The sequence below is a fragment of the Diuraphis noxia genome, unplaced genomic scaffold (assembly GCF_037042655.1).
Source record: "Diuraphis noxia isolate RWA-SAM2 unplaced genomic scaffold, SU_Dnox_SAM2 contig0003, whole genome shotgun sequence".
Classification (NCBI taxonomy): Eukaryota; Metazoa; Arthropoda; class Insecta; order Hemiptera; family Aphididae; genus Diuraphis; species Diuraphis noxia.
Genome location: NW_028301713.1, coordinates 65,416,799 through 65,441,468, shown reverse-complemented (window position 1 = coordinate 65,441,468; position 24,670 = coordinate 65,416,799). Strand labels below are relative to the sequence as shown.

Genomic DNA, 24,670 nt, shown 5'->3' with positions numbered 1-24,670 from the left:
GTATGTTTCTCATCGTACTTTATAATATAGGTACGTCCCCGAAACAGAACATACCGTAGCTAGTACCTATGCATTAATCACATATGCGTATTTTATAAATGCACACACGCCTTAATATCACTATCACATATAAAATCGGTAGTCAACCAATATAACTTTTTTTCCATTCATACACCACTGCAATTTACACACACATAGTAGTCTAAACACGTAGTCCTCTACTATTATAGGTCTATTTATTATTTAATATATGTATCAAATGCATATATTCTGTGGGATCCATGTGCGTTTTCCGACCAATACGCTAACAATTTATTATATTGAAGAAATATTCTTCGGTTTACGGATTTATGAAATATATTTATATATTTTTTCAATATATATTCCTTTCTCAATATATTATTATTTAAAAAAAAAATAAAATAATAACCAGAAATGACTTTTGGATGGATTGTAGGGGACCTCATCCGCGCCGCTGCTGTTGCTGCTGCACACACTCTCATATACAATATATTACTATACCTACCACTCGTCTCATACGAATTAAATAATATATATATATATTGCCTAACCTATATATAAGGAGACCTTTAAAAGCAGAAGGAACGCGCGTATATCGTCATCGCCGTCGTCCGGGAGATGCGGAAGAATATTAAATGTGTATGTGGAACACAGCGGATATAACCGTTTCTCACACAGAGCCAATTTAATATCGAGAGATTTTCAATATTCGTTTATGCTGGGGCCGGACGTCGTCGGTTTACATATACGCGTTTGGGACGGAGACGACTTTTGGTTTTGACAGATGAGAGACATTTTTCGAATACACTTCGTATATATCTGCATACCGATACGTTTAAATAGTTATGCATAATAGTAGTATTAGTAGTAGTAATGATAATAGTGCAGTATCGGTTATATTATTAAATAATTAAATGCGTGCGTGCGTGCGCGTGTGTGTGTGTGTGTATTGTGGATAACCTTCGACCGTCGAAATGATGTGTAACTAACAATTCCGCAGCCGGAACGCTAAATAGGTGTACTCGATATCCCGTACGTTGTAAATCCGAGATGAGTGGGTATAGGGTGTAGAGAGAAAAAAGAGGAGAAGTGCAACGGCGGTGGAAAAAAACTTTGGAGAGAGAGCATATTACATAGCACGTATATATATATATACGTATTTATTTGGACGGCGCCGAGGGTTTGGCGTGTCGGTGGGAGGGGGTCGGGTTCCGATCGGGAATTCGCGTATACATGTACGAACGGAAAACAAAGGGTTATGTATTGTTACACACATATTCAATTTGGAAAATGGCCACCCAAGGAATAACCCGTCGTTTTTTCCTCGTCTCCCTCCCCAGGGCCAAAACGGTCGGTTTTCATTTCCGCGCATTTTCTACTCTTCGGCGCGCACGATTTATTTAACACCCGTATTCCTAACGTCGGATGCATTATGGAACAGAAATGTTCCATTTTCATTCTTTACGAGTGACACGCGACTATAATACTATACTTCAGCAACGCTATATTGCTATATATACCATATACATATATAATATTATGTGTATATATATGCATTGTACAAACAATAAACATACGCATACCCATATAATAATAATATATATCTGCTACAAAACTATACATATGTACACCGAGGCGGGGTTTGATTTTTAATATTTACGTGTGACTTACCGTTTTCTACAATGTTCAGCATCGTCTCGTACCAGTTGGACAGTTTACAACGGCGTTTCTTCTACGGACATCCGTCCCGGGCGTCCATTGCTGTTGCAGCAGTAGATGTCCATCTGAAACGGTTAAAAATATACCAACTGTAATTCATGGAGTGTAGTTAACGATGATGACCAAGAAACAAAATATTATAATATAATATTGTCGCACATTTGTGCACAGTGTTTTATTGTTTTCTCATTACAACTGCAGTAAAGCGATTATATTATCATTATAAAACAGTAGATAATAACACGTAGTTTATACATATAGTGACCATATAGGTAGGAACTAGTAAGAGTATATATATTTAATGTACTGAACCATATAGATCCATATACGTGAACCAATTCTTCAACGCGAGAATATATTATTGTATTAAAACGTCGTGTTAAATCTCAGGATTTATTTTTTTTAACGTTTCGTCGAGAACGTGCTGATAATCACGAAGTTCTTTTTCCCGACTTCTAAATATAATCAAAGAAGTCCCGGGGCTAAAAAAAAGAAGAAGTTTTCACAGTAATTCCCTATGCAGAACTCGTATTAAGGTTAAATTGTCCACCTGTTTCGTCGACGAAAAAATAAAATAAAAAAGACCAATATTATTTCTCCTTCCCGGCAGCAATTTTTCCCCCATACGCGTTCGTGTGTGTGTGTGTGTGTGTGTGTGTGTGTTAGCAATATAATGAACGCATTTTATTTCAACAAAAAGGCACGTCTCGATGGTACACTCAATCAACTCCAATTCACCACCACCGACGGGCGTCGGTATTTCCTCGGCCGTCCCCCGCGCCGCCGCTGATTGCGAACCGAACACTCGTTTGCTTCATTTGCCTTTACATAAAACCTAACCACATTATAATCACGTATGCGCGTGCTCTTCATCACTACCACCACCTCAACACTAGCTGTGTGTGTGGTACGGAAAAAAAAATTCAAATATATATTTTTTCTTACAAACTCATCCACACACATATACATTATACCTATAAATAATGTGTGTACGATTCATAGGTTCGTACATCTGGTATGTGGATAATATGTAAACGTAATATGCGCATGTGTGTGTGTAAATATACGATTACAGAAAAGAAATCCGATTTTTAAGATCGACTAATGAAAGAAAACCTTTTCATGGTCTGTTCGGTGCGCATTCCCTTATGCGAAGGATTCGACCCCCCCCCTTGTGGGTTATTATATTATAAATTGTTTGATATACATATACATATACATCATATGACTATATGAGTGCAATTTCTGCAGTGTTCAAAACATATTTGATGATTATACTTGTATATTATATAATAATAATAATAATATGCAATGGCAAAAACTACATCGTCGACAACAATAATAAAAATAAAAATCTAGATGGGTGACCATTGGTGAGGGGATGAGTGGAAATACAGAGTGCTGCAGCTGATGGTTTATCCACGGTCTCCTGAACCCAATCAACAGCCCCTTTTCGGCGGAAGCGAAGGGCAATCGTTTCATTACGGTTCATTGTCGACGGTGGCGGCGGCCGAAAGGCAATCGTCATAATTAGGTCGTCCTTTGAGAAACGTGTTTTTACCCGCTTCGTCTCAATCAGCAGAGAATTTATATAAAACGCTATACTCTTCACCTCCTCTCAACACCAATAACATGTGAATCCTATGTGAATTTTCAATTTTTGACCTTTTTCCTTACTTTTTCACATCATCAAACACATCATTCTAGAGACAACATAATATATATCTATATTGTAGTCTACATACCTGTACCTATATGAATTCATCTTCACTAACTTAACCAACAAACAGAACGATTTATTTTTAACTCTGCGCGCGGTTGTATTCAATTTTTTAATCTTTTTTTTTGATATATGATTTTTTTACGAAATTTTTTTAAATTAAGATACTTTACAGTGAACACCATGAAAACGTCTATTGTTTCTATTACATACCGTATTGTTTTGTTTATCTAGATTATGGTGCTTTAAAGTTTATACAGTGCCTTTAAAGTTTTGAACATTTATTATTAAATCGCTTGGCAAGAAATGTCTTATCCGAATTTGTTGCGTTGGATATTTTCACCTTCGCGTTTATTTAAAAAAATATACTGTAATATTGATCGCAATAAATTATTAAATAGGTAGTTAACTTAAAACGAAACGAAAATGTTTTATATACATTATATAATATTATTATATAGAGTAATTCAATTTTTTAATTTAATCTACGGTTTTATTTAATGGATCTTGCCAGTTACTGAAACTAAAAAAAAACTCTTAATGTAATGAGAACTAAGTTTTGATTGTTATGCGGTAGGATTTATAAAATGTAATTACTTAGATCCTAAAAGTAAAATTGTTGAAAAGGTAAGATTATTTCGAACTTATTTATGAAAAAACCACTTTAGTGTTTTGTGGGTAGTTTAATTGAATTAGATTTAAAACAAAGTTAAATTTGAAAAATAAATATTTGTAAAATGGTATTAATTATTATTTTTATTTACTGATTGTATTTGAATTATATTTTGGTAGTTTAATGAATTGTCTCGACTATAATAAGCATAATAGAACGAAAGAATAAAATAAAGTGTTTTTAAATTTTTTAATACAAGAAACCTTATCAGAATGGAGTAGTGTTAATTTTTATTGTATGGAAGCATTAAAATAGTTTTCAATGTAATACACTTGTGATAAATGAGTTCGTTTCCGATTTAGGCGTATTCATAAATACGAAAAAATAAATAATATGCATCGTCATTAACATCCGGGCTCACTAAATTAGTCTAATGGGTTTTTTTTATTAATTTTTTTTTTTTTTTAGAAACACAATAGCCACCCGCCCGCTGCTCTAAAACGGTAAACAGATGGTATAGAATAAAGTTAAAATTCATTTGCGCGCTTTATGCGTAACGCAAAAGGAAATTGCGGGAAATAATTAAACGGAACGTGAGATTGCGAATAAGTTAGAAAATGACGGAACAAATATTTCAATTAACAGTCACCGTCGTACATGGATGATGTATATATATAGGCATTTGAATTGAATTAAATCCATTTGAAAACGCAGGCTTCCATAAATGACTCCTAATCATCGTGTTAAAATCACGTATACGGGGTAGGTTTGACTAGGAATCACTATAGGAGTCCATAGTATATAACAATTCAGGGTCTAATCAACAGCAATCAAGAAACGAAATTAAATTAGTTTAGCGTTTAAGAAACCAATTTCCCCGTTTCCGGACCGAGAATATATACAATATTATATTTGGTGCTGGTGCGCATATAATAGTATAGGTTGTCGGTTGTTTAATTTTGGAAATTACTGAACAAACAAACGGCACAACGGATAAAATTGATGTATCATTCGTTTAATGGATAACAGAAAAAAAACGGGCTCCCCAAAGCACAGTAATAATTTTGATGAAAGCACCGCCACTGCAGCCGACGCACCGTGGTGGCTTTCCCTCCCCCTTCACAACCTCCAACCCTTCGATTCCAAACAATCCGAAAAAAAGCCATTAGGTTTTTAAAAGTTAATGAAATGTTTATAATTAAACATTACATAGTCGTGTTAGGTGTTCAACAGCAATGGCGCCGGGTTTCCTCGATTAATTTAAAAAAATAATAATAATGGAATTGGATTTCCCTCACTGCTCCGCCAACCACTAACTCATTTTTTTAATGAATTTTATAGTGACGTACGCATTGGCCGCTGTGATGTTTAAATTTCGCTGACTGTTATTAATTCTGTTCAAGGCTCATCGATCTGATGGAACCTTTATTAATATGGGATTTAAAAAAAAAGAGGAAATGGAATAGAAGCTCGTCGGAATGAACTGGGGAAAACCGGAAATTAGCGACGGAAACGCCGTTGGTACATACTATGCAAAAAGGGTAGAATTCGTTATGTACACACGGACATGTATGTGTCTATATATTATAGAAATACCAATCAAATATATTACAAAACCTCTGGTATTTATTTTTATTGATAATTGAGGTCTAATCAATATACTTGTTACTTTTTAGTTTTTATTATAGTATTTAATTATTTGTATAACAAATATTTCTGAGGTTTTTGAAAATGTAATTATAATACACTCATCGCACAATACGAATGTTCGGCTGTGGGTTGCAGTGAACTCGATTTTTTGTGGACTTGTGGGTTATTGAAATCTAGGTGAGATTGTCGTTTTCAAAATAGATTTAAACTGGCCAAAATCGTTAAATTAAAATTAAAAATATTAAATTAATAATTTGCTGGATTCGAATGGCGATGATGAACTATGTGTAAAAATAAGAACATGATTCGGGCACGGGGAAAAAAAATAATAATAATTAGATCAAAATAGTAGCAAATTTTCTACGATAAATCATCCATCACCTCTAACTTTTAATACAACCAATGATTGATGGTGACAAAATAAAAACTCATTTTTCGAAAAACATTATATTAAGGTTTTACGTAATAAAAGTAATTGAGGCCAAACAAAATACTCGGAAAACTTGGCCAATTTGTTTAAGTGTTTTCCTCGCAGCACTATATAGTATATATGTACATATAGATATATATACCTAATATACCTACGTTTCTGTATACGCGGTATTACACAGCAGTAATAAAGGCGTGTATGCATTCATATCATTTTTAAGACGATTTCGGATATACACCGACGGGAAATATTTTATCATTGCCCTGGAAATGATTTCGTTCGCGTGGGGAGTGGCGGGTCTATGGACCCGCAGCGACCGGATGCCTATAGGATATTGATGTTTTTATTTATTTATTTTATACCTCTATTGCACGGGCGTAAATATATATCGGTACACGGTTAATTGAATTCAAAATTAGTCAACACACTATCGGTAATTTAAAAAAAAAATTTAATTACCCTACACTCACTTAAAGCGTTTATAAAATATGTGTGTGTATATAATATATATATATATATATATATATATATATATATATATATATATATATTAATGCGAGTTTAGCCCAAGCAGGATACGCAAACGGCTCTTCGTGTTGGAGGTGGGATGAGGGCGAGACGGCGGTGCCAGGAAAGGGGAGGGAACAATGAATATTGCACGGGATTATTGGTAATCCCACTAAAAGCGTCAGTTTGATCAAATTTATGATGTCCCGCTCGCGCGTCCAATTCACAATTAGCCGGCACACGTTTCGCGCACGCCACCCGCCTAACCATGCCCACCCCACCGCATCGTCTCACACGTATATGCGCGCCGTTCTCCCGTTGTCCGGGTGGCGGAAGATCTCATTCGTCGTAAAAGCTTTTGCCGGGCTGAAAACCCATTCGTATTGTTCATTAGCGTTGATGAAAATAGCTTTTCCACCGAGGCAATCAATCCAAAAGAGAGCGAAAGACATAGCGAGCGAACGCGTGTGTGTGCGTTCGTATATGTGTGAACGGATAGAAAGAGACTGTGTGTGTGTGTGTGTGTGTGTGAGAGGGGGGAGTATTGATTCTCCTAGCCCCCAGAATTAATTTGTAGAGTGGTTTGCGGTTTTTTTCCCTCCCCTAACCCGCCTCGTACCAGAAGTTGTACGCTACGACCACTCGCGCTCCCGAGCTTGTGTGAGTGTATGCGCACGAACGTCGTTTCCCTTAAACGATATTGCCGCCGGTTCCATTTATTTATGAGCCCGATCTCTAAAGTCTAAAACAGTGTATATAATATATACATGTGTGCGTGTGAGTGTGTGCATGTGTGGGTATCGGGGAGGCGGCGACGGCGGGAGATAAGTCTGCAGGATACTGCGCGAGGAGACGCTTCTAAAAAGAATAACACGGGTTTTCCACTTTGGCATTGTGTTAATGCGCCGTCCGCTGCACACACAAAATGCGAAATGCATTAGAAAAACTCTCCTCCGTCCCGTCTTCTGATCGTCCGTCTGTCTGGTCTGTCTTTCTCTCTCTCTCGCTCTCCGTCGTCTCTCGCGGCGCTGCACTCCACACCACCACCATCGTCTATCTCACTTTCCACTATATATACCACCGCTCGCCCCGGTTTACTCTGTGCGACGTCGTCCCTGTCACATTCAATACTCTCGAATTCCGTTAAAAGATTCCATTTACTTTTATAGTTAATGCCTCTCTCTTGTTCTGTGTTTATCTTTCACCCTGCCGCCGCTGCCACCGCCGCCGTTCGGTCTCCCCTCCGTTTTATTACCTCCGATACATTAGTTTAGCGTCATTACGCAAATTCCGATGCCCGAAAGCTTTTTAAAAGCTTCGTGTTTTCGTTCGGGTTTTCTAAGAAGACGACTGTATACACTTCTGCAGCTGCGGAAACAGTGGCGCGGACATTGTGCGCGAAGTGTGGGGCGAATAAAGACGGTGAAAAAAAGAGCCTTTCGAATTTAGCCAATCCATCCAATCGGATTCGATTTTGATTTCCCGTGTCTTTAGCAGCCGAGACCGAAAGCTTTTGGGAAGCCTTAAAAATATTTTCACTACGTACGTTCCCATTTAGGTATATATTATATAGATATAAAGTCTTCGTGTATTGAAAAAACAAAAAAAAAAAACGCTTGAAATAAAAAAAGTATAGCACGCTGCAGTAGTTATATTTGTATTTTCGTATACTTTTCCGAACGACTAAATGATTGCATAAATGTATAATATCTTGAGATTCCGTGTATTTTCTATTATAATTGCCTACGCGTTATTAATTATGTTCAGTTCGTTCGAGCTTAAGTAGACGTATTTTACAATTATAATAATTTGATCGATGTTATACGATTATCATATTAGCTAGTATAAAAGATATAATATTTTATCGTTTTGTACACTCGGTCTAATCAAAAGGTGTATTAAATATTCCCGAAATCACAAAGTAACAAGGACTAAAAAATATATAAACGATATATGCATCACAAATGGATGAGTCAATTTCGTGCACCATAATATTTTAGATTTCTGAACGCTTTATCGTTTATGCCGCTTCTTGGCATTCTAACGTCCAGAAGTCTACTAGACTGCAGTAAACAAATGAAATATGAACATTGGACATCATATTATTATTGCCGAGTAAAAGCGATGGAAAAAAATGAACATTATATCCACGTCCTAATGCGTTATAAATTATCTGCAATGCCGATTTATTTATACGCCTAAAAGAAAACAATACACGATGTCACCACGGTGAGTTATTATACAAAGTTATGGAACAACGACGAAATAAGACGTCGTACTTATTCAATCGATTGTAAAAAAGCACGATTTCTAACCACTGTTTTAAACGCATAATAATAATCCGTTCTTGTAAGCGGGTTAACTAATATATATATTAATATTATGTATTAATTAAACCCGTCATCATCTGTGATCATAAAGAAAATAAATACGTCAATATCCACATCGCACTCGACATTCGTCAGTTGGACGCAGTCACGGACGAGATTGCAGCGGGAGAACGCATAAGTTTACTAAAATTAGATTCGTATACACATAATATATTTATTTTACTATATTTATTTATATTATACATTATTACGTATAACACGGAAATCGTAGTTGACCAACTTCCGCGGGATGGTTCAGACTCAATATATTCGTGGTGATGAATGTATAGACATTGCTGCTTCACTTCACTGCGGCGTATCTATATATAATACAAACGCAACAATTTTGTGCAGTTTTGAAAAACAAGTTCGAGAGGTAAAAATGACTCGCCGACAGCGTCAGGTTACGACGCTAAACGAGTGTAATAATAATAAAAAAAAATCGGAGTGTTTATTCGCGGCGGCATTATACCTATATGTTGTTAACACGGTCGCGTTCGTGCGAAGGACCGCCTCCACTTTTAAACTTCCGCCTCCGACCGGTGTGAATATCTTAATGACGTCCGTTAACTAAAGTCACGTGTACCCATCATATAGATGCACACATTGATAAAATATATGAAAAATATGCCACGCCGATCGCGCGTACACCAGCAGCAGCCGGTTTCTGCGATTTATTTTTGATTATTTCGACCAATCATATATTTTTTACGTTCCTCTGTTATACATAAAGGTACCTCGTAATTAAAAATGTTGTGCCTAGTGAAAATTTGTTGTTCCGTAATATTATGCAAAATTCGTAATAATAATAATTATTATTATTATAAAAAACATTCGTAAATCGTAGTGGTAGACCATGTACAGACGTAAATAATATACTTCGCAGTATAGGCACACACGGTTTGTCCGCACGTGTTTCCGCCCGGAACATAACCTATTCTACATGGGATAGCGGACGGTCGTGTATCGACTTTGGGGTTAACGGTTAGACGGTCGAAATTGGGCAGATGTGGAGGAGAGTGTGCGATTTGATTGAGAAAGAACACGGGTTGTATACGCGTATACGATATTGTCCGGCGGCGATGCGGGTGGGTGCGTGGGTGGCGCGCGCGTGTGTGTATATACACATACACACATATATATATATTATATGTGTAACGGCCAATTTTCCGTCTGGACCGGCCCGCTATCATCCCCGGGATAAACCGCGCGGAAAATTGGGAATTCGATTGGAGTGCGTTGCTCTGTTGCTGTTTGTGTGTATGTGTGTGTGTGTGTTGTGTTTGTGCACGCGCGCGAGGTATATTATACGGCACGGCAATTTCGAAACTGTCCCGAGACCGATAACGCGATATTGTCTGTCAAAAACGGAAACAATTTCACGAAATAAAAATAAAAATAATAAATAAATAAAATACGCATATACGTTTGGGTCGGTTTTTCGAACGCCGCTTACTCACACGCGCGCGCGCCTGCCTATATACACGATCATATATAGGTAAATAATACTAAATGCGTATATATATATGTAATATACACGACGATGTCATGATTCGTTGACCATTTTTCGTAAATGTGTTCGAACATTTAGGCATATAGTACAGAACTACCTACAGGCGAGTAGATTAGTGTTATTAGATTAGTCTCACTGATCTATGATCTTAAGCCCATATATACGTACCTATACATTCTTTTAACATTTATGCTGTACCATAAGCGTGACTAGAAATGTTCTTCACACCATTGCTGCAGTTGAGGATAAATGTAAAGTCTACATTGTAGACGTTACGTAAAATATTAGATATTAAAAAGATTTTACAAGTGACATAACTATATGTTATTGAGAATTTCATAAATATACTATAGGTATCAACAGATTGAATTATTGTACAATATATTATAATTTTTACATACAATTATGGCGATATGAATTATTTGAAATTAATTTTGGTGAAAAGTGAGAAATCGGAAAATCTACTATATACATATAACTATATTCGCCGCCACTAAATTGCACTGATCGTTATAGTTGTTGCTGTCTAATTATTGAATAATATTTTACACTTTATGGTTTTAGAGTATGTAATACGTATGTGTAGACTTTTAGCGAGGAATACCGAAAGTTCGAATTAACAATAAAAGAAATTGTGACAACAATTCTTATAAACGTTTAACACGTTTAACACGTATAATATATTACTATACTCCGTGGCTACGACATGTTTTCCACGGTCATATCGACAATAAATTTAAAAGACAGACTTATTAAAATCTACTCTCGGTAACGAAGAAATTACGCGGTATCTATTAATACGATGAAAACAAAACTATTTTTCACTCTCTTGTAACTCGACCCGTTCTCTGGCAGTTCATATTTTTAGAACTATACGTCGTGTATATAGGTACCTATAAGCTTAACTTACTACAAAGAAATCGACCATTAGAAAGTATAACACTAAAAACGTTCCACGAATATTCAAAAAACGAAATCAAAATAAATAAATTAGGTTCTGTTCAAATTAGTTGTTATTATAGTATTCAACATAATCTATATACATATCGGTTGTATCGTCAAAGTCGGCGATGCTTCCCGCCTGTAGCCTCATCTGTTATAACTCGTTTATTGTGAAATCACTCTCAACACTTGTAAATAATACACAAAGTAACTATAAATATGTAGTAAATCAATTAGTCGAGGAACAAATAATGTGTTGATAAACAAGTTTGGAATTTTTTTTCAGGATGAAAATCGACGTGGTTATCGGTTTAAAAATTACACGTAGTTAGTTTACTATAAAATGAAACAATATTCAATATTGTCGTAAGGTTTTGAAATTACTAGTAAACCACAAATACCAAGTTATACCGAATCGATTATTTATACCTTCTAGTCCTTCTATATATACCGCACGGCGCGAACCCATAAAGTAAATTATGTTAAGTATAATACCTCCATTATGTCAATACATTTAACATGATTTCGTTTTGAACGTTATATACTCCGCCAACTATAATATACAGCGCACAACAAAGTGAATTTAACTAACATGTTTATGGGCAAATTTCAACTATATATAGGTACTTGATAAAATAAGCAAAGCCGAAAATGTATTTAATAGTAAATCAAAACGTAACTAAAATATAAGTTTCCACGTAACACGATTAAAGGATTTCCTGACGAGATTGTTTCGGAGTTTAAAAAGGTTAATTCAAAAAACTGAATGGATTAATCAACTTGGCAAAGTTCTTTTAAGAGGTATAATTTATTTTCTTTAGGGTCTGATGGGTTAATTGGAAAGGGATTACTTATTAATGAGAATTGTGCTGTAACAAAGTTTATTACACAAAGTGCGATGAATTAGATTTTCAAACATTTTCCGACATTCTAAAATATAACTTAATTTTAATGTAAAGTAAACGCGACGAGATAATGACGAGCGTACACACAGGTAATATAGTATTATATGATGATGTTAACTTAAGAGTTACACTATTCGGAATCAGGATACTTATTTATATATATATATATAGTATATACACTAAATACACTCATATACAGAGTGTATCATTTTACGTTTCCCGGGTTTCAGTTTTATGAGGATAACGAGAAAACGCCTATGGCCCTTTGGAATATTTATGTACGTGCATTATTACAATACACCCACCCACATCTTCTTAACTGTTACGGAGTTGAGTTTTTAAGATAGATGAAAGCACTGCAGACATCGCAGAACAAACCACTGGTTAAGGCGTGAAATGTGACGAGACATTACGTCTATATATATATATATATACAACTAGTGGATAAAGGAATGTCATTTTATTTTTATACCATTAAACGTAAAATAAAAATAAATATTTAGACGCTAATAAAGACACATATATAATATCAGGTGGGCCGGATGGGGATCGCCCGCGTCTCTTCCTCCAAAACAACGTCTGTTCCACAATATATATATATAGCCTGTAAATGATTTTTTTTCGATAAAAACATTGCGGCGAGTAACCGAGCCAGCACCAGTTCTATATGTGTTGCAGTAACAGTGGTAACACAATTTATAATATAGTAACTTATCCGACATCGTAGTAGGGCCATATTATATGATAGCATTGATCACGCGATCGAATCTCGATCAGAGTAAATAAAGTGCAACTTACCATAATAATTATACATTTATAAAACCTGCAAAATTCACAGAGAACCGAATTAGTCGTTACGCTAATTGAAAATTATATTTATTTGAAACGGCCGCTAAAATGGTTTTTTTTGTCGTTATCCCGCGGATAGACCATATATATACCTAACCTATATATTATTATAATCCTACTGCGCGTATTATATTAATTTTGTAATTAAGGAAAGTTGGCGGTGATGATTGTCTGCGTATTATAATGGACGACGCGGTAATGTGATATAACGGTAAAATTATGGTAAAAACAAGCGTGGCGTCGGAGGCGAATAATAATAATATAACTGAAGGGGTTCGAGGTTTTACGCGAAATGAATTAAAAAGGGCGGTTAATGAAAAACGACCGCAATATTATTATTATTATTATATCGTTGCGTGTATACGACGGCGGTTAACGACGATCGTAAAACGCAATAATAATAATAATAATAATGTATTTACTATTATTATAAGTAAAACACTCCGCTGCCGCCTTGCTTTGTAGTAAACATTTAGGTATCTATCATTACGTTACATATATCTGCGCGTATTTACTTAATTACGATAATTGAGAATTTTTTATTTAATTTTAATTATTGCCGTTTAGAAAGAAAATCGGCGCTAGTGGAGCGTGCGGTATATAACCACCGTGTACGAAACCGTTTTGTTTAAATATAATATATCCTCCCCGCGAGTCAATGGCGGCGGTGGCTATCGAGAACAATTAAACTTATCGTCGTTATTAAAGAGCTAACTTTTAGCCTGCTCAGCACGTTAATTGGTACTCCGCCACCGCCGCCGTCGCCACTCGTTTTTCTCCGTTTCTCTACTGTCTCGGGCGCCGGTCTTTGGGGTCTATGAGCGCGACCGCGACGACATGGCGGAAGAGGTTGCTGTAGGAACGCCACTCGGCGGAAAGAGGAATAAAAATAAAAATTGTGTTTAACAAAAGCGAGACGAACAACAAAGCGGACCCGCCTCCGCGCACGCGCGCCTAAATAAACCAATTAGTTGAATTGAAAACTTAAGGTTCAAAAATGAATAATATATAAAAGAGGAAACGGACATAAAATATAATAATCATAAAACGGGAATTTTACATTTTTTTTTCCTCGTCCGAGTAATTGGATTACAGACTGGCGCACTTGCAATAATTAATATAATTGATACAATTGAGATTTGAGGGGCTCACGCAGGATTACACCCTTTCTGTAGTCAATGCTACAGTGGTTTTCTCCACGTACACTGCTGTGGCAGACATTTAATCATCGTCCGATTAATCGTTGAAAATGATAGGATACTGTTCAGTGTCTGAGGAAATGAAGAGATTGTAAAATTATACTTCTTCAAAAACGAACCCACCAAACAAAAACTTACGGTGTATAGAATTATTCGCCCGAAAACGAAAATATTAAGACCGATGCAATTCTTGTTTATTGTCAATATAGCTCTGCAGAATCTAAAAATGTATATCATACGGATTTGGTTAAAAAATAAGCTCATCGCTGAAGCCGCAAAATGTATAAAAAACGCATGCGTTTAAAAATAGTAAAGAGTAAATCAAAAATGAAAATGTGAATTAATTTGATACACGTTTTAGTGTGCAGGGACCTGATTGCTGGTTTATTACACAATAATTATGTATAAAACTGCAGTCGTGATATACGACCATACTTCTAATTTTAAAGTGTCAAATACAGTGGCGGTTTTCCTGAGGAGGCAAGGGAGGCACCGCCTCCCTTGAAAAGTTAAAAAGAAAAAAATTTAAATTCGATTAAAAAACATTTGTTTTATAATTTTTTATTTTTATTTTATATCATTAACTTTTTTTAATCAATGTACCAATATGATTGCATTGTTGAAAAAAAATTTTTAAATGGATGCCATGCGCTCCTATAGTGGCCAATTATACATACTATTTTCAATGACAGGAATAGCATTAAAAATATAAAATATTTCATTATCTTCGTACTGTACTACAACTGTAGAGGCTTGAGGCGGCAACCGATTCTGTTGCCTACCGTGCTATCATAGTGTTCACGAAATTACACGCTCAAATACTTGCGCTCAAAATATTTGACTCAAATACAAGTTTAATATCGTATTATACACTCGAGAGAAGTGTTAATTTTCAACACTGAAAAAATTCGTATACTGCAGTAAAAAAATCAATTGTTGCAGACTATAAACTTGACATCAGAATTGAAATGTTTTCCTTGAGTACTTACACTTCACATAATAATAATAATAATAATAATAATACGCAGACCGGATATCCATCGTGTTAAAATCGACTTGAGTGCAGCTGCAGTGCGCGATGTATTAAAAATGCATTTATTAATTCTGACGCGTTTGTATGAGGTGGGCGAGCTGCAGTATACGCTCGTCGTTATGACGAAACGGGAGGAGGGGAGGTGCCCGTGGGAAAAGAGATTGCCGGACTCATTTTCCCCCGTCCACTGGGACACGACCACCATGTGAAGTGTACTCTATGTACATACCCTATGAATTAATTTCGAGTTTTAGTTCGATTATAAAATATACGAGCGAATCCGAAAACAATTTACGGGGCCGCTACCGCGCATACTATACTGCAGTGTGTACGCGCGAGTGTTTTTTTTTTTTTTTGCTTCGGCGCGGACACAATATAATAATAATCGTTTTCCCTCGCCACTGCCACCGCCACTTTTTCCCCTATTACACACGAAGATCATGTCCAAACAATGGGCCTCATTGTGTGTGCAACCTTAAAAGCATTTAAATTGTTTTTTTCCCTGAATGGAATTTGGAACAAGCCAATCATGTGAGACGGTCACGTTTTAATCTGGTTTTTGTGTACAGGTAATATATGTATATAGAGTATAGTGTATGATGTGTACACATATTATAATATATTTTAATTTCCTTGAAATATTTTTCTAACCCTACCGCCATCGCCAGTGTATTTCCCGTCCACCAGTCGACGAAACGGAAAACCTCATTCCCGAAACCTATTAACCGCACAATATATGTATACTATATACATTATAAATATATAGGTATTTTAATGCGTGATATTGAAATCGAGAACGATTCTGGTCCGCCGTCGCGGCGTATAATATTCATTAACCAATAGCTCGGGCACTCGTGTTCGTGTAATAATAATAATAATAATAATAATAATATTATTAATATTATTATTATAGTACGTTTCGAGTATAATTATCACGGCGCTGGAGCTAGTATTGGTACACACAGACGCTTGCGCGAAGGACCAGCGATATTTTGTCGTCATTAATCACGAGGGCATTCAGCTATCCGAACAGACCAACAGTCCAATTAACTATCGGTCGCCGGCCGAGAGAGACTTGGGTGCCGCCGTCGATGTACGTCCGTGTGTTTTCTTTCCTGTCGACCTCCTCTACGATATTTCCAATTTATAACTACGCCACGCCGCTGTAATACCTAATTACTTTTTTAACTTTTTTTTTTAATTTACTAATCCGACGTTCGCGATAAAACTCGTCTGGGGTTATATGTATAAGTAGATATACGTTTGTTAAATACACCGTGGTAAGCTGCAGATTTGGTTGTGGCGTGTTATCAGAGGATTCATCGTGTGCATATATGTAAACTGTATATTTATTTTACCATTTACGGTTTTATAGAAATACCTATATTCGGTCCGTTTTTAACACATATGTAGGTCATTTATGACACGCGTAAATACAATCATTGCGCATTATAATAATATTATACGCTATCGTCTTAATCCGTTATCAATTTATTTATATATACATCAACCAGCCATTATTATAAAATAAAACGGCAGCCAGTTGATCGTTTTCTACACTCTCAGCCGCGGTATATATTATAATCACGATCTACGTGTATAAAATATACTACGAAATTATATACGAATGTACAGATAAACCCATCATGTAAGTCAACACGGGAAGTGCAATGTTTACAAAAAAGTATTTAATCATCAACCCGTGGAAGAATATAATAAATAATTTGTGTCCCGTTCAAATAACAAAATATGTTTTTTTAAACGAGATACCAGCTGCAGCTGTATAGTTATAGTACATATGACAATATATTATGAAGTTAATAAAAAATTAAAATTAAAATTCCAAATACTAATGATGTACGACAGCTATAATTATTTTATAATTTATTGTATTAATATATAATTGGCGCGATATTATTTTCTGGTTGGACAAATACACACATTGCATCAGATGGATTAAAGGCATTAAATATTAATAATTTAATATATAAAATTAATTATTGTTGTTACATAAGCGACACACGATGATTTATTCATGTAAACATTAAGTATAGAAAAATAAACTATAGTTATATTCATATATAAATCAATCTGTTATTCGGATCAAACAAAACGATGTTGTCGAGGGTCGTGGGAATTTGTGAACCTGAAGTCAGTATGGCGGTGTATCGTGAAGTTGGGTAAACCGTCGCCGTCGTCGTGTTTTGATAAGCTTTTTTAGAGCACACTTAAAATCGAGTTTTAGCAATTAGTAGACGCCGTCGATTGTACGATCGACCGGTCATCACATTGCAGTGGTCAATAATAATAACATACATTCTTATTGTCACCACGGTGCAGTGAATGCAACTGCAACAATCGTGTCATCGACGCCTCGCGCCGATATTGTTTATAAAGTGCACATATATGTAGGTATATATAATAATATATAGTAGGTAAACACGTTATCTCACAAGTGGCGGCGAGACAGCTGCGGTTCGCTGTAAGTTATATTCGTCTGACATGCGGTAAAAGTCGTTGTCCCATGGATATAATATAGAAAACGCGCGATGTAAGATTTTTCCATTTTTTCTCCTCTTCCTTTCCTTAAAGTCTCTCACATCTTGCGCGCTGCTCCTGCCATTTTCATTATTTGTTGTTACTTTTTTTTTATATATACTTATATACCTACTTATATACTTATATACTCGTAATAAGGCGTTTACGGAGTTTAATTGTCGTTATGTTCGCGTAAACCCGGTAATATCGTGTCCATCGCCGCTGACTTATCGTACGAGGAGTACCATTTATTTTTTTTCCAATTTCGTATGTATGATGTATTTTTTTCATTTTATATATATATGGCACGCAACGAATTCTAATTCTTCGTATTTACGCATCATTTATATAGGTACGACATATTGTCGTACGACGTATAGATGCTGCCCGTGCATATATAATATAATATGTGATGTGTGTATACTATACTGTGTGGTGCATATGTGCGTATGTGCGTATGTGTGTAAGTGAGTGTGTGTGTGTGTGGCGTGCGGGATGCGTTCATTCTTCCTTACGCGCACATGACGCGTTACATAAATCCCAAGTACGGATTGTGCGCGTGACTTGAAATATTAAACGCTAATGCAACTATATGCGGCTATGCGCAGTGTTATTGGCTTCGATCCAAAGGAAAAGAAAAAGAAAACCGAATACAATACCTATAATAGCATTGATAAACCGACGGTGCGCGGTGAAAAAAAAATTAATAATCACATTATATATTCAACACACTGCAGCGTACTCAGTTGTATATAATGTATTACCAATAACACTCTCAAAATCGTATATATATATATATATATATGTATACGGCTACACAAACACACACACACACACACACAAATACACTCTGTACATACACGCGTGTCGTGTATACATAATATAATATAATATTAATTATATTATGTGTTTAAAAACACCAGACACTGTGTCACGTATATCGGCCTCCAAAGACCGCTAATGCCCGGGTATAATTTTCAAAGAAATCGATTACAGCCACCTGTTGCGTTAATAATAATCCTATACGCATCCGACTGGCACAGTATATTTAACGCGTGCAAACCGCACAAACACGTATTTCGTATTATATACAAATCGAAGTACATGATTATATATATATATATATATATATATATATATATATATATTGTATCGGAAATGATTACACGAATCACGAATAATACGCGAATACATATAATATATGTATGATAAACGGTGGGTGAGTTGACGAAACGCGTTTTGTTTACTAGTGTTTACGTAATGTATTCAAATTCAAGTATAGAGAAACTATATATAATATATATATATATATATATATGTAATAGGTACATATATATGCATTTTAGAGGTACACATAATTTATGTATACATATTAGGTAAGTACTCTAATTCATTCGGTAGTCATCAATGATCGATGTATTAAACGAAAACTTATATACATAAAGCATAATACCAGATTCACTAAATGGTCTATTATATATAATATTAAATGTGTATGATCTGCACGGGGGGTTTTGTATTAAAATATTTAAAAGATCTGTTTTTATTTTAATGTACTAAAATTGAGTTTCTCTTTTGAATTGAAATACATACAATATACGCAGGCATGCGATTAATTGTCGATATATAGGATCTATATAATAGATACTACTTAACATTGAAAATCGATTAATATTTCTTTCACTTTAATTATAATGAAAACTACGAGTGTATATATATATATATATATATATAAACTGTATAAGTAACTTTAATCTCTACGTATAATTTTCATATTTAAATATAGAATACTAGAATAAGTATGTGTATAACGGAGCGCAGTAATAATATAACAAGGAACACAAGTTTGTTATATGAATACAAACTAATTTCGTTAATGATTTACAAACATAATAATTGTTTAAATAAACAAAATTAATTGCTGCCTTAACTAACGGGTTTTTTTAATTTAAAAACGTTTGTTCAAATCAACAAAGATTATATTGCTGATTCTGTACACAAAACGTAGATTGTAATATTATTAACAAACTCATTTGTTAATGATGTGGTCTCGATCATTTTCGAAAAAGTGTATACTTAAGTTTAGCATGCAGTTTAGGTAACTGTGATTTCCTTTAAGTTTGTTGTTATGATGATATTTTCATCAATATAAGCTTGTAAGAAATGATGCCATAGATAGCGTTTCGTAGTTTCAGTATGGAGTTAATAAGTTAGTTTTAAGAATTTATGATTTGTTACAAAACGTATTTAGAGATTTTAATGTATTATATTTTCATGTTTGTATAAAATTAACTAATGAGGCACCTACATAAAATGCTATAAAGTATCACACGATAAATTCTATCATTAATGTTATGAAATGTATGAAATCCAAAAAGTATTTGAAATTGTAAAAAACAAATAGCTATGTATATATTAATATATATAATACATTATATGGCATACGTGACGTATACGGCGGTATTCTATAAATGTCTAACAATGTATAACATTATATAGGTATTACTGCAAGAATAACTGTAATGCGATTAAAACTGCAGTAAGCTATTATATATGTTGAACAACAATAGTCTGTATTTATATTATTGTTTTGTATGTGCGCGATCTGTCAAAGTGTATCAATACATGCAATAATAATGGGATCCACTGAAAATTAGCTTTTCGTATAAATAAGATGGAAATGATTGAATTCGTACACACGAGAGGCGTTGAGAACAAAAATTAAACGTGCACACATCACATGTATGTGTAGTATATAATATACGAGTATTAGGTATAAATACGCATATTTCTGAATGTTTTTTTTAAAAACAAAATAAGTTTTTTTATGATCTCAGGCTGAAAAAATTATTATGGTGAAAAGGGGGAGGGTTCACCTATATGCCAACCCATACTGCTAAAAAGAAGGATATAAAAATTCTCGTGGGAGAAGTTTCGGAGTCTAACACAACAACATGTTCACAATAGATTGCAAGTTCCAATTTAAACGCTTTCCAACCATTATTCCTTATATTTGTATAAGTAATCATTGAAATATTTGCTAGACACCATTACTTGTGTTATTCACTAATCAACGTAGTCTTGTTGTTGAAATTTAAAAATTAATTCCAAGTACCTATCATTAAGTTGAACTAGTTGAAGGAATAAGTTCATCACGCATATGTAATACATATCATCATACTTGCATATGTAATACATCAATAGTTCTGATGGTTTTAGTTTTCTAACTATCATGAAAAATAAATAAAAACAGAGATGATATATATAAAATAAACGGATTCATTAATCTACAAAATAATTTTTCGTTATTGGCGGTAAAATAGGATTCCGTTTACCGCGACACTGTCGAATTTCCACAGTTTGAAATTATATTATAATTATTAATAAATCAAATCAAGTTGTTGTAATAAATGTTTTAAAACGTATACGCAACGCTGAATTTATATCAAGTCAAAAACCATATACATTAAATTGTACATTATTGAAAACTACCTAACAAACATACCAAAAATTAAACAAATTTTCACCGCACACATTTGGCGTGAACAATGCGCGATGAAATCCAAATAATATTTGTTTTTATATATACCTACGTATAATACGTTTGACCTATATACAGTAGCTGTATACTTTATATACATATAAAATTATGAAATAATATGAAAGGTACGTACTACGTACATACGTATATTATATTATATTTATTTAATTTCGCGAATCGGTCACTTGCGTAGGTACCTATGTAATAATAATATGATTATAATATTTATATCAAATTTTGAAAACGTGACGGATGATAAAAATAACACCACTCGCGAATTTATCAGCAATAATCCTTATATAATATTATTTAGTGGATTGAAAACCTGTAGGGTTGAAAATTCGTTTGCATAATATTTCGTATACAGATGGACAAAAAAAAAAAAAACAAAAAACAGAACCGTTCCGTCTAATATTATATTAGTTTAATATAATATAATGAACCGCTACAAAATGGTTCTTATTCGGCGGCGATTATGGAAATCAAAAATGAACGCAGTCTGCACGAGTCGTATAATAATATAATATTATATTAAATCGTTTCTGCTCTCTCTGATATCGATTTCCATCCGAACGGTTATTACAGCCATAATATTATTATAATATTTTATTATACCTACGCGAAACGTCGAACCGATAACAATATACATATAAATTGTAAGAGTTTTCGTGTGTTTTCGGCCCAAGTAGGGGATGGAGGGGGGTGACCGCTGCACGCGCGTTCTTCACTGCTGCGAATAATGCGGTGTTCGCACACGTCGAGTGTATAGATTTGGTGCGTGAGAATGAATTTTTTTCTCCACGTCCGTTTTTTATTTTTTACGCGTTATTATTTATTATTTTATCCTCGTCGACGTCACCCCGCACACGCCGTTTATCGAATGAAAAATTTTCCGACCACCATCACCACCGCCGTGAGTCATCTCCTCCGCCGAACGGGCAGTCGGCGCGGCGGCGATAAGAGCGCAGCGGCGGAGCGTCACGTGCCCGACACCCACATATATATGTATACATACATACATACATATTATATATACACGTACATGGACATATGGAGGCTAATTCGATTATGTGTACACAATGCGGTCCCCAAATTGCCGTACTCGAACGGCCGCCGTGCGCGAGGACAATGGTTGCGGAATTAAAAGCCCGACACGCACACCGCACTACTATACTACCGCCGTAGCTGCTATTATACCGCGGTACCGGTACATAAAGTATAATAATAATAATAATAATAATATTATAACGGTTCGAACGCAATTTTATGTTTTCATTATTATCTTTGTCATTATATTAATCGCGTTTACACACTGCTGTCGGGCCCCTGTTATTGCTATAATATATTATTATTATTATTATTTTATCCGCCGGCGGAGACAAGTGACGTGAACTCGATTCAATCAGTCGTACACAGTAGTTCCTCTCGAAACTGGCGCGCGCGACGGTGGTCGGAAAGGGGTGGCTGCGAGAAGGGGCAGGGTGGTTACACCACCGGAGAGCCTTTTAAAAACGTTATCTGATCAATGGGGTGCCGGACGGTGGGGTGGGGCGTTGGGTTTCGTGCCAAATTACCCTCATATTTATATAATAACGCGCTTGTGTGTGTGTGTGTACGTGTCGTCGTATCGTTTTGAAAACTTTTTTATTTTAAGCCCGCTAATATATATAGCTGCCCCGTGTTTTGTATGTTTGCCTGCGTATGAAATCGATTGAAATAACGCCGCGGATTACGTGCCTATATAATGTGTGTGTTTGTGTGTGTGTGTGCGTTTCGTATTATAATTAATAGTAACGATAATCTATTGGTGTGTATATATATATATATATATATATATCGCATAATATGTAGTTTATATTATACGGCAGACATAAACGGGGTGTATACGCGCCCGAATGACGACCGGTGACTGACTACTCGCCTGCACTCCCCCCGATGATGACGACGACGAAGTTCCTCGACCCTTAATATGTATAGTCAGACCAATCGCGTGAATTCCTCCGCACCGTTTGTTTACAACGAATGACGATAATTATTACGACACACGTGTGGGGCGCTCACTCATCCAGATTAATTAAAAAATATAATATTTATATCACGATACACGTGTGTGTACGCCGTTTATTAAAATAATTTATGCGAACTATTGCGTACATCGCCGCGGGTCATTCGAGATTATATTGGCCGTACTCGAAACAAAATTACTGGGTGGGCAGGGGGTAAGACATATTATTAAAAAAAAAAAAAAAAAAAAAAAAAAAACAATAACTGATGTTAAATGTACGTTTAAGCTTCATAAACCGTGAAAATTTCGGGTGGAGTTTGAACCTTAAACACCCCCCATAGTTGTGGCCAAACATTTGCAGTCGTTTAATTGCATATTATAATACTTGTACCACGACGAGGTTTCCTTTTAATTTCCAATCACGTTGCTGTGATCCATGTGTGAGTTTAAGTATATATAAGTACAGCCAATAGTATAATAATACATATTATAGTATATACACAAAACAAGCGATTAATAACATTTCGTGCTGAATGTCCATCGTAACAGACGTTATATGCGGCTTCAACCTGATCGTCTCCAAGACGTTTTAAATAAGCTAATTGACTTTATTTATTATTTTGAATATAATTTATATTGTATAATTGTATATAACTGCAGTACATATAGTGCAGATACGCGTGGAACATATTTATATTATAATTGTATAATGAACGATTTGTGATTATACCTACTCGTTACGTGATATCTGATAAACAAATGTCAAAAATTGTTAAGCCATCAAATCCATAAACCTATAAGCTTAGATGATTTAGTGTTAGGAAAACTTAAAAAAATATACACAATATAATGCATTATAGACTATAGTTATAGTAGGCACTCAACACGTTACGTGTAATTGTACAAATATAATATACAATAATAAACATCACGCGCACAAATATTATTATATAATGTTTGTTTTTTGTTGACGATATGTAAAAATGTGTTTGACAGATTATACGAAATTATAATATTATACATTACCTATTTGAGGTATTCGAAATCTGTTTTGCTATGATTATGAATAAACCAATATTTCTATACAAATATTTTCTTAAAAATTATGTTACTGAA

General features: G+C 34.9%; 1 protein-coding gene across 2 annotated transcripts in view; it reads right to left on the bottom strand.

The window, feature by feature from the left end:
• Nucleotides 1-24,670, bottom strand: part of LOC107164313 (uncharacterized) — a 103,736-nt gene that overhangs the window by 23,405 nt on the left and 55,661 nt on the right. For both annotated transcript variants that reach the window (XM_089222694.1, XM_089222695.1), the window contains exon 3: nt 1,693-1,805. In XM_089222694.1, coding sequence (XP_089078820.1) covers nt 1,693-1,714 — 22 coding nt within the window. In that variant the 5' untranslated portion in view covers nt 1,715-1,805. The remainder of the gene's footprint in view (nt 1-1,692; nt 1,806-24,670) is intronic.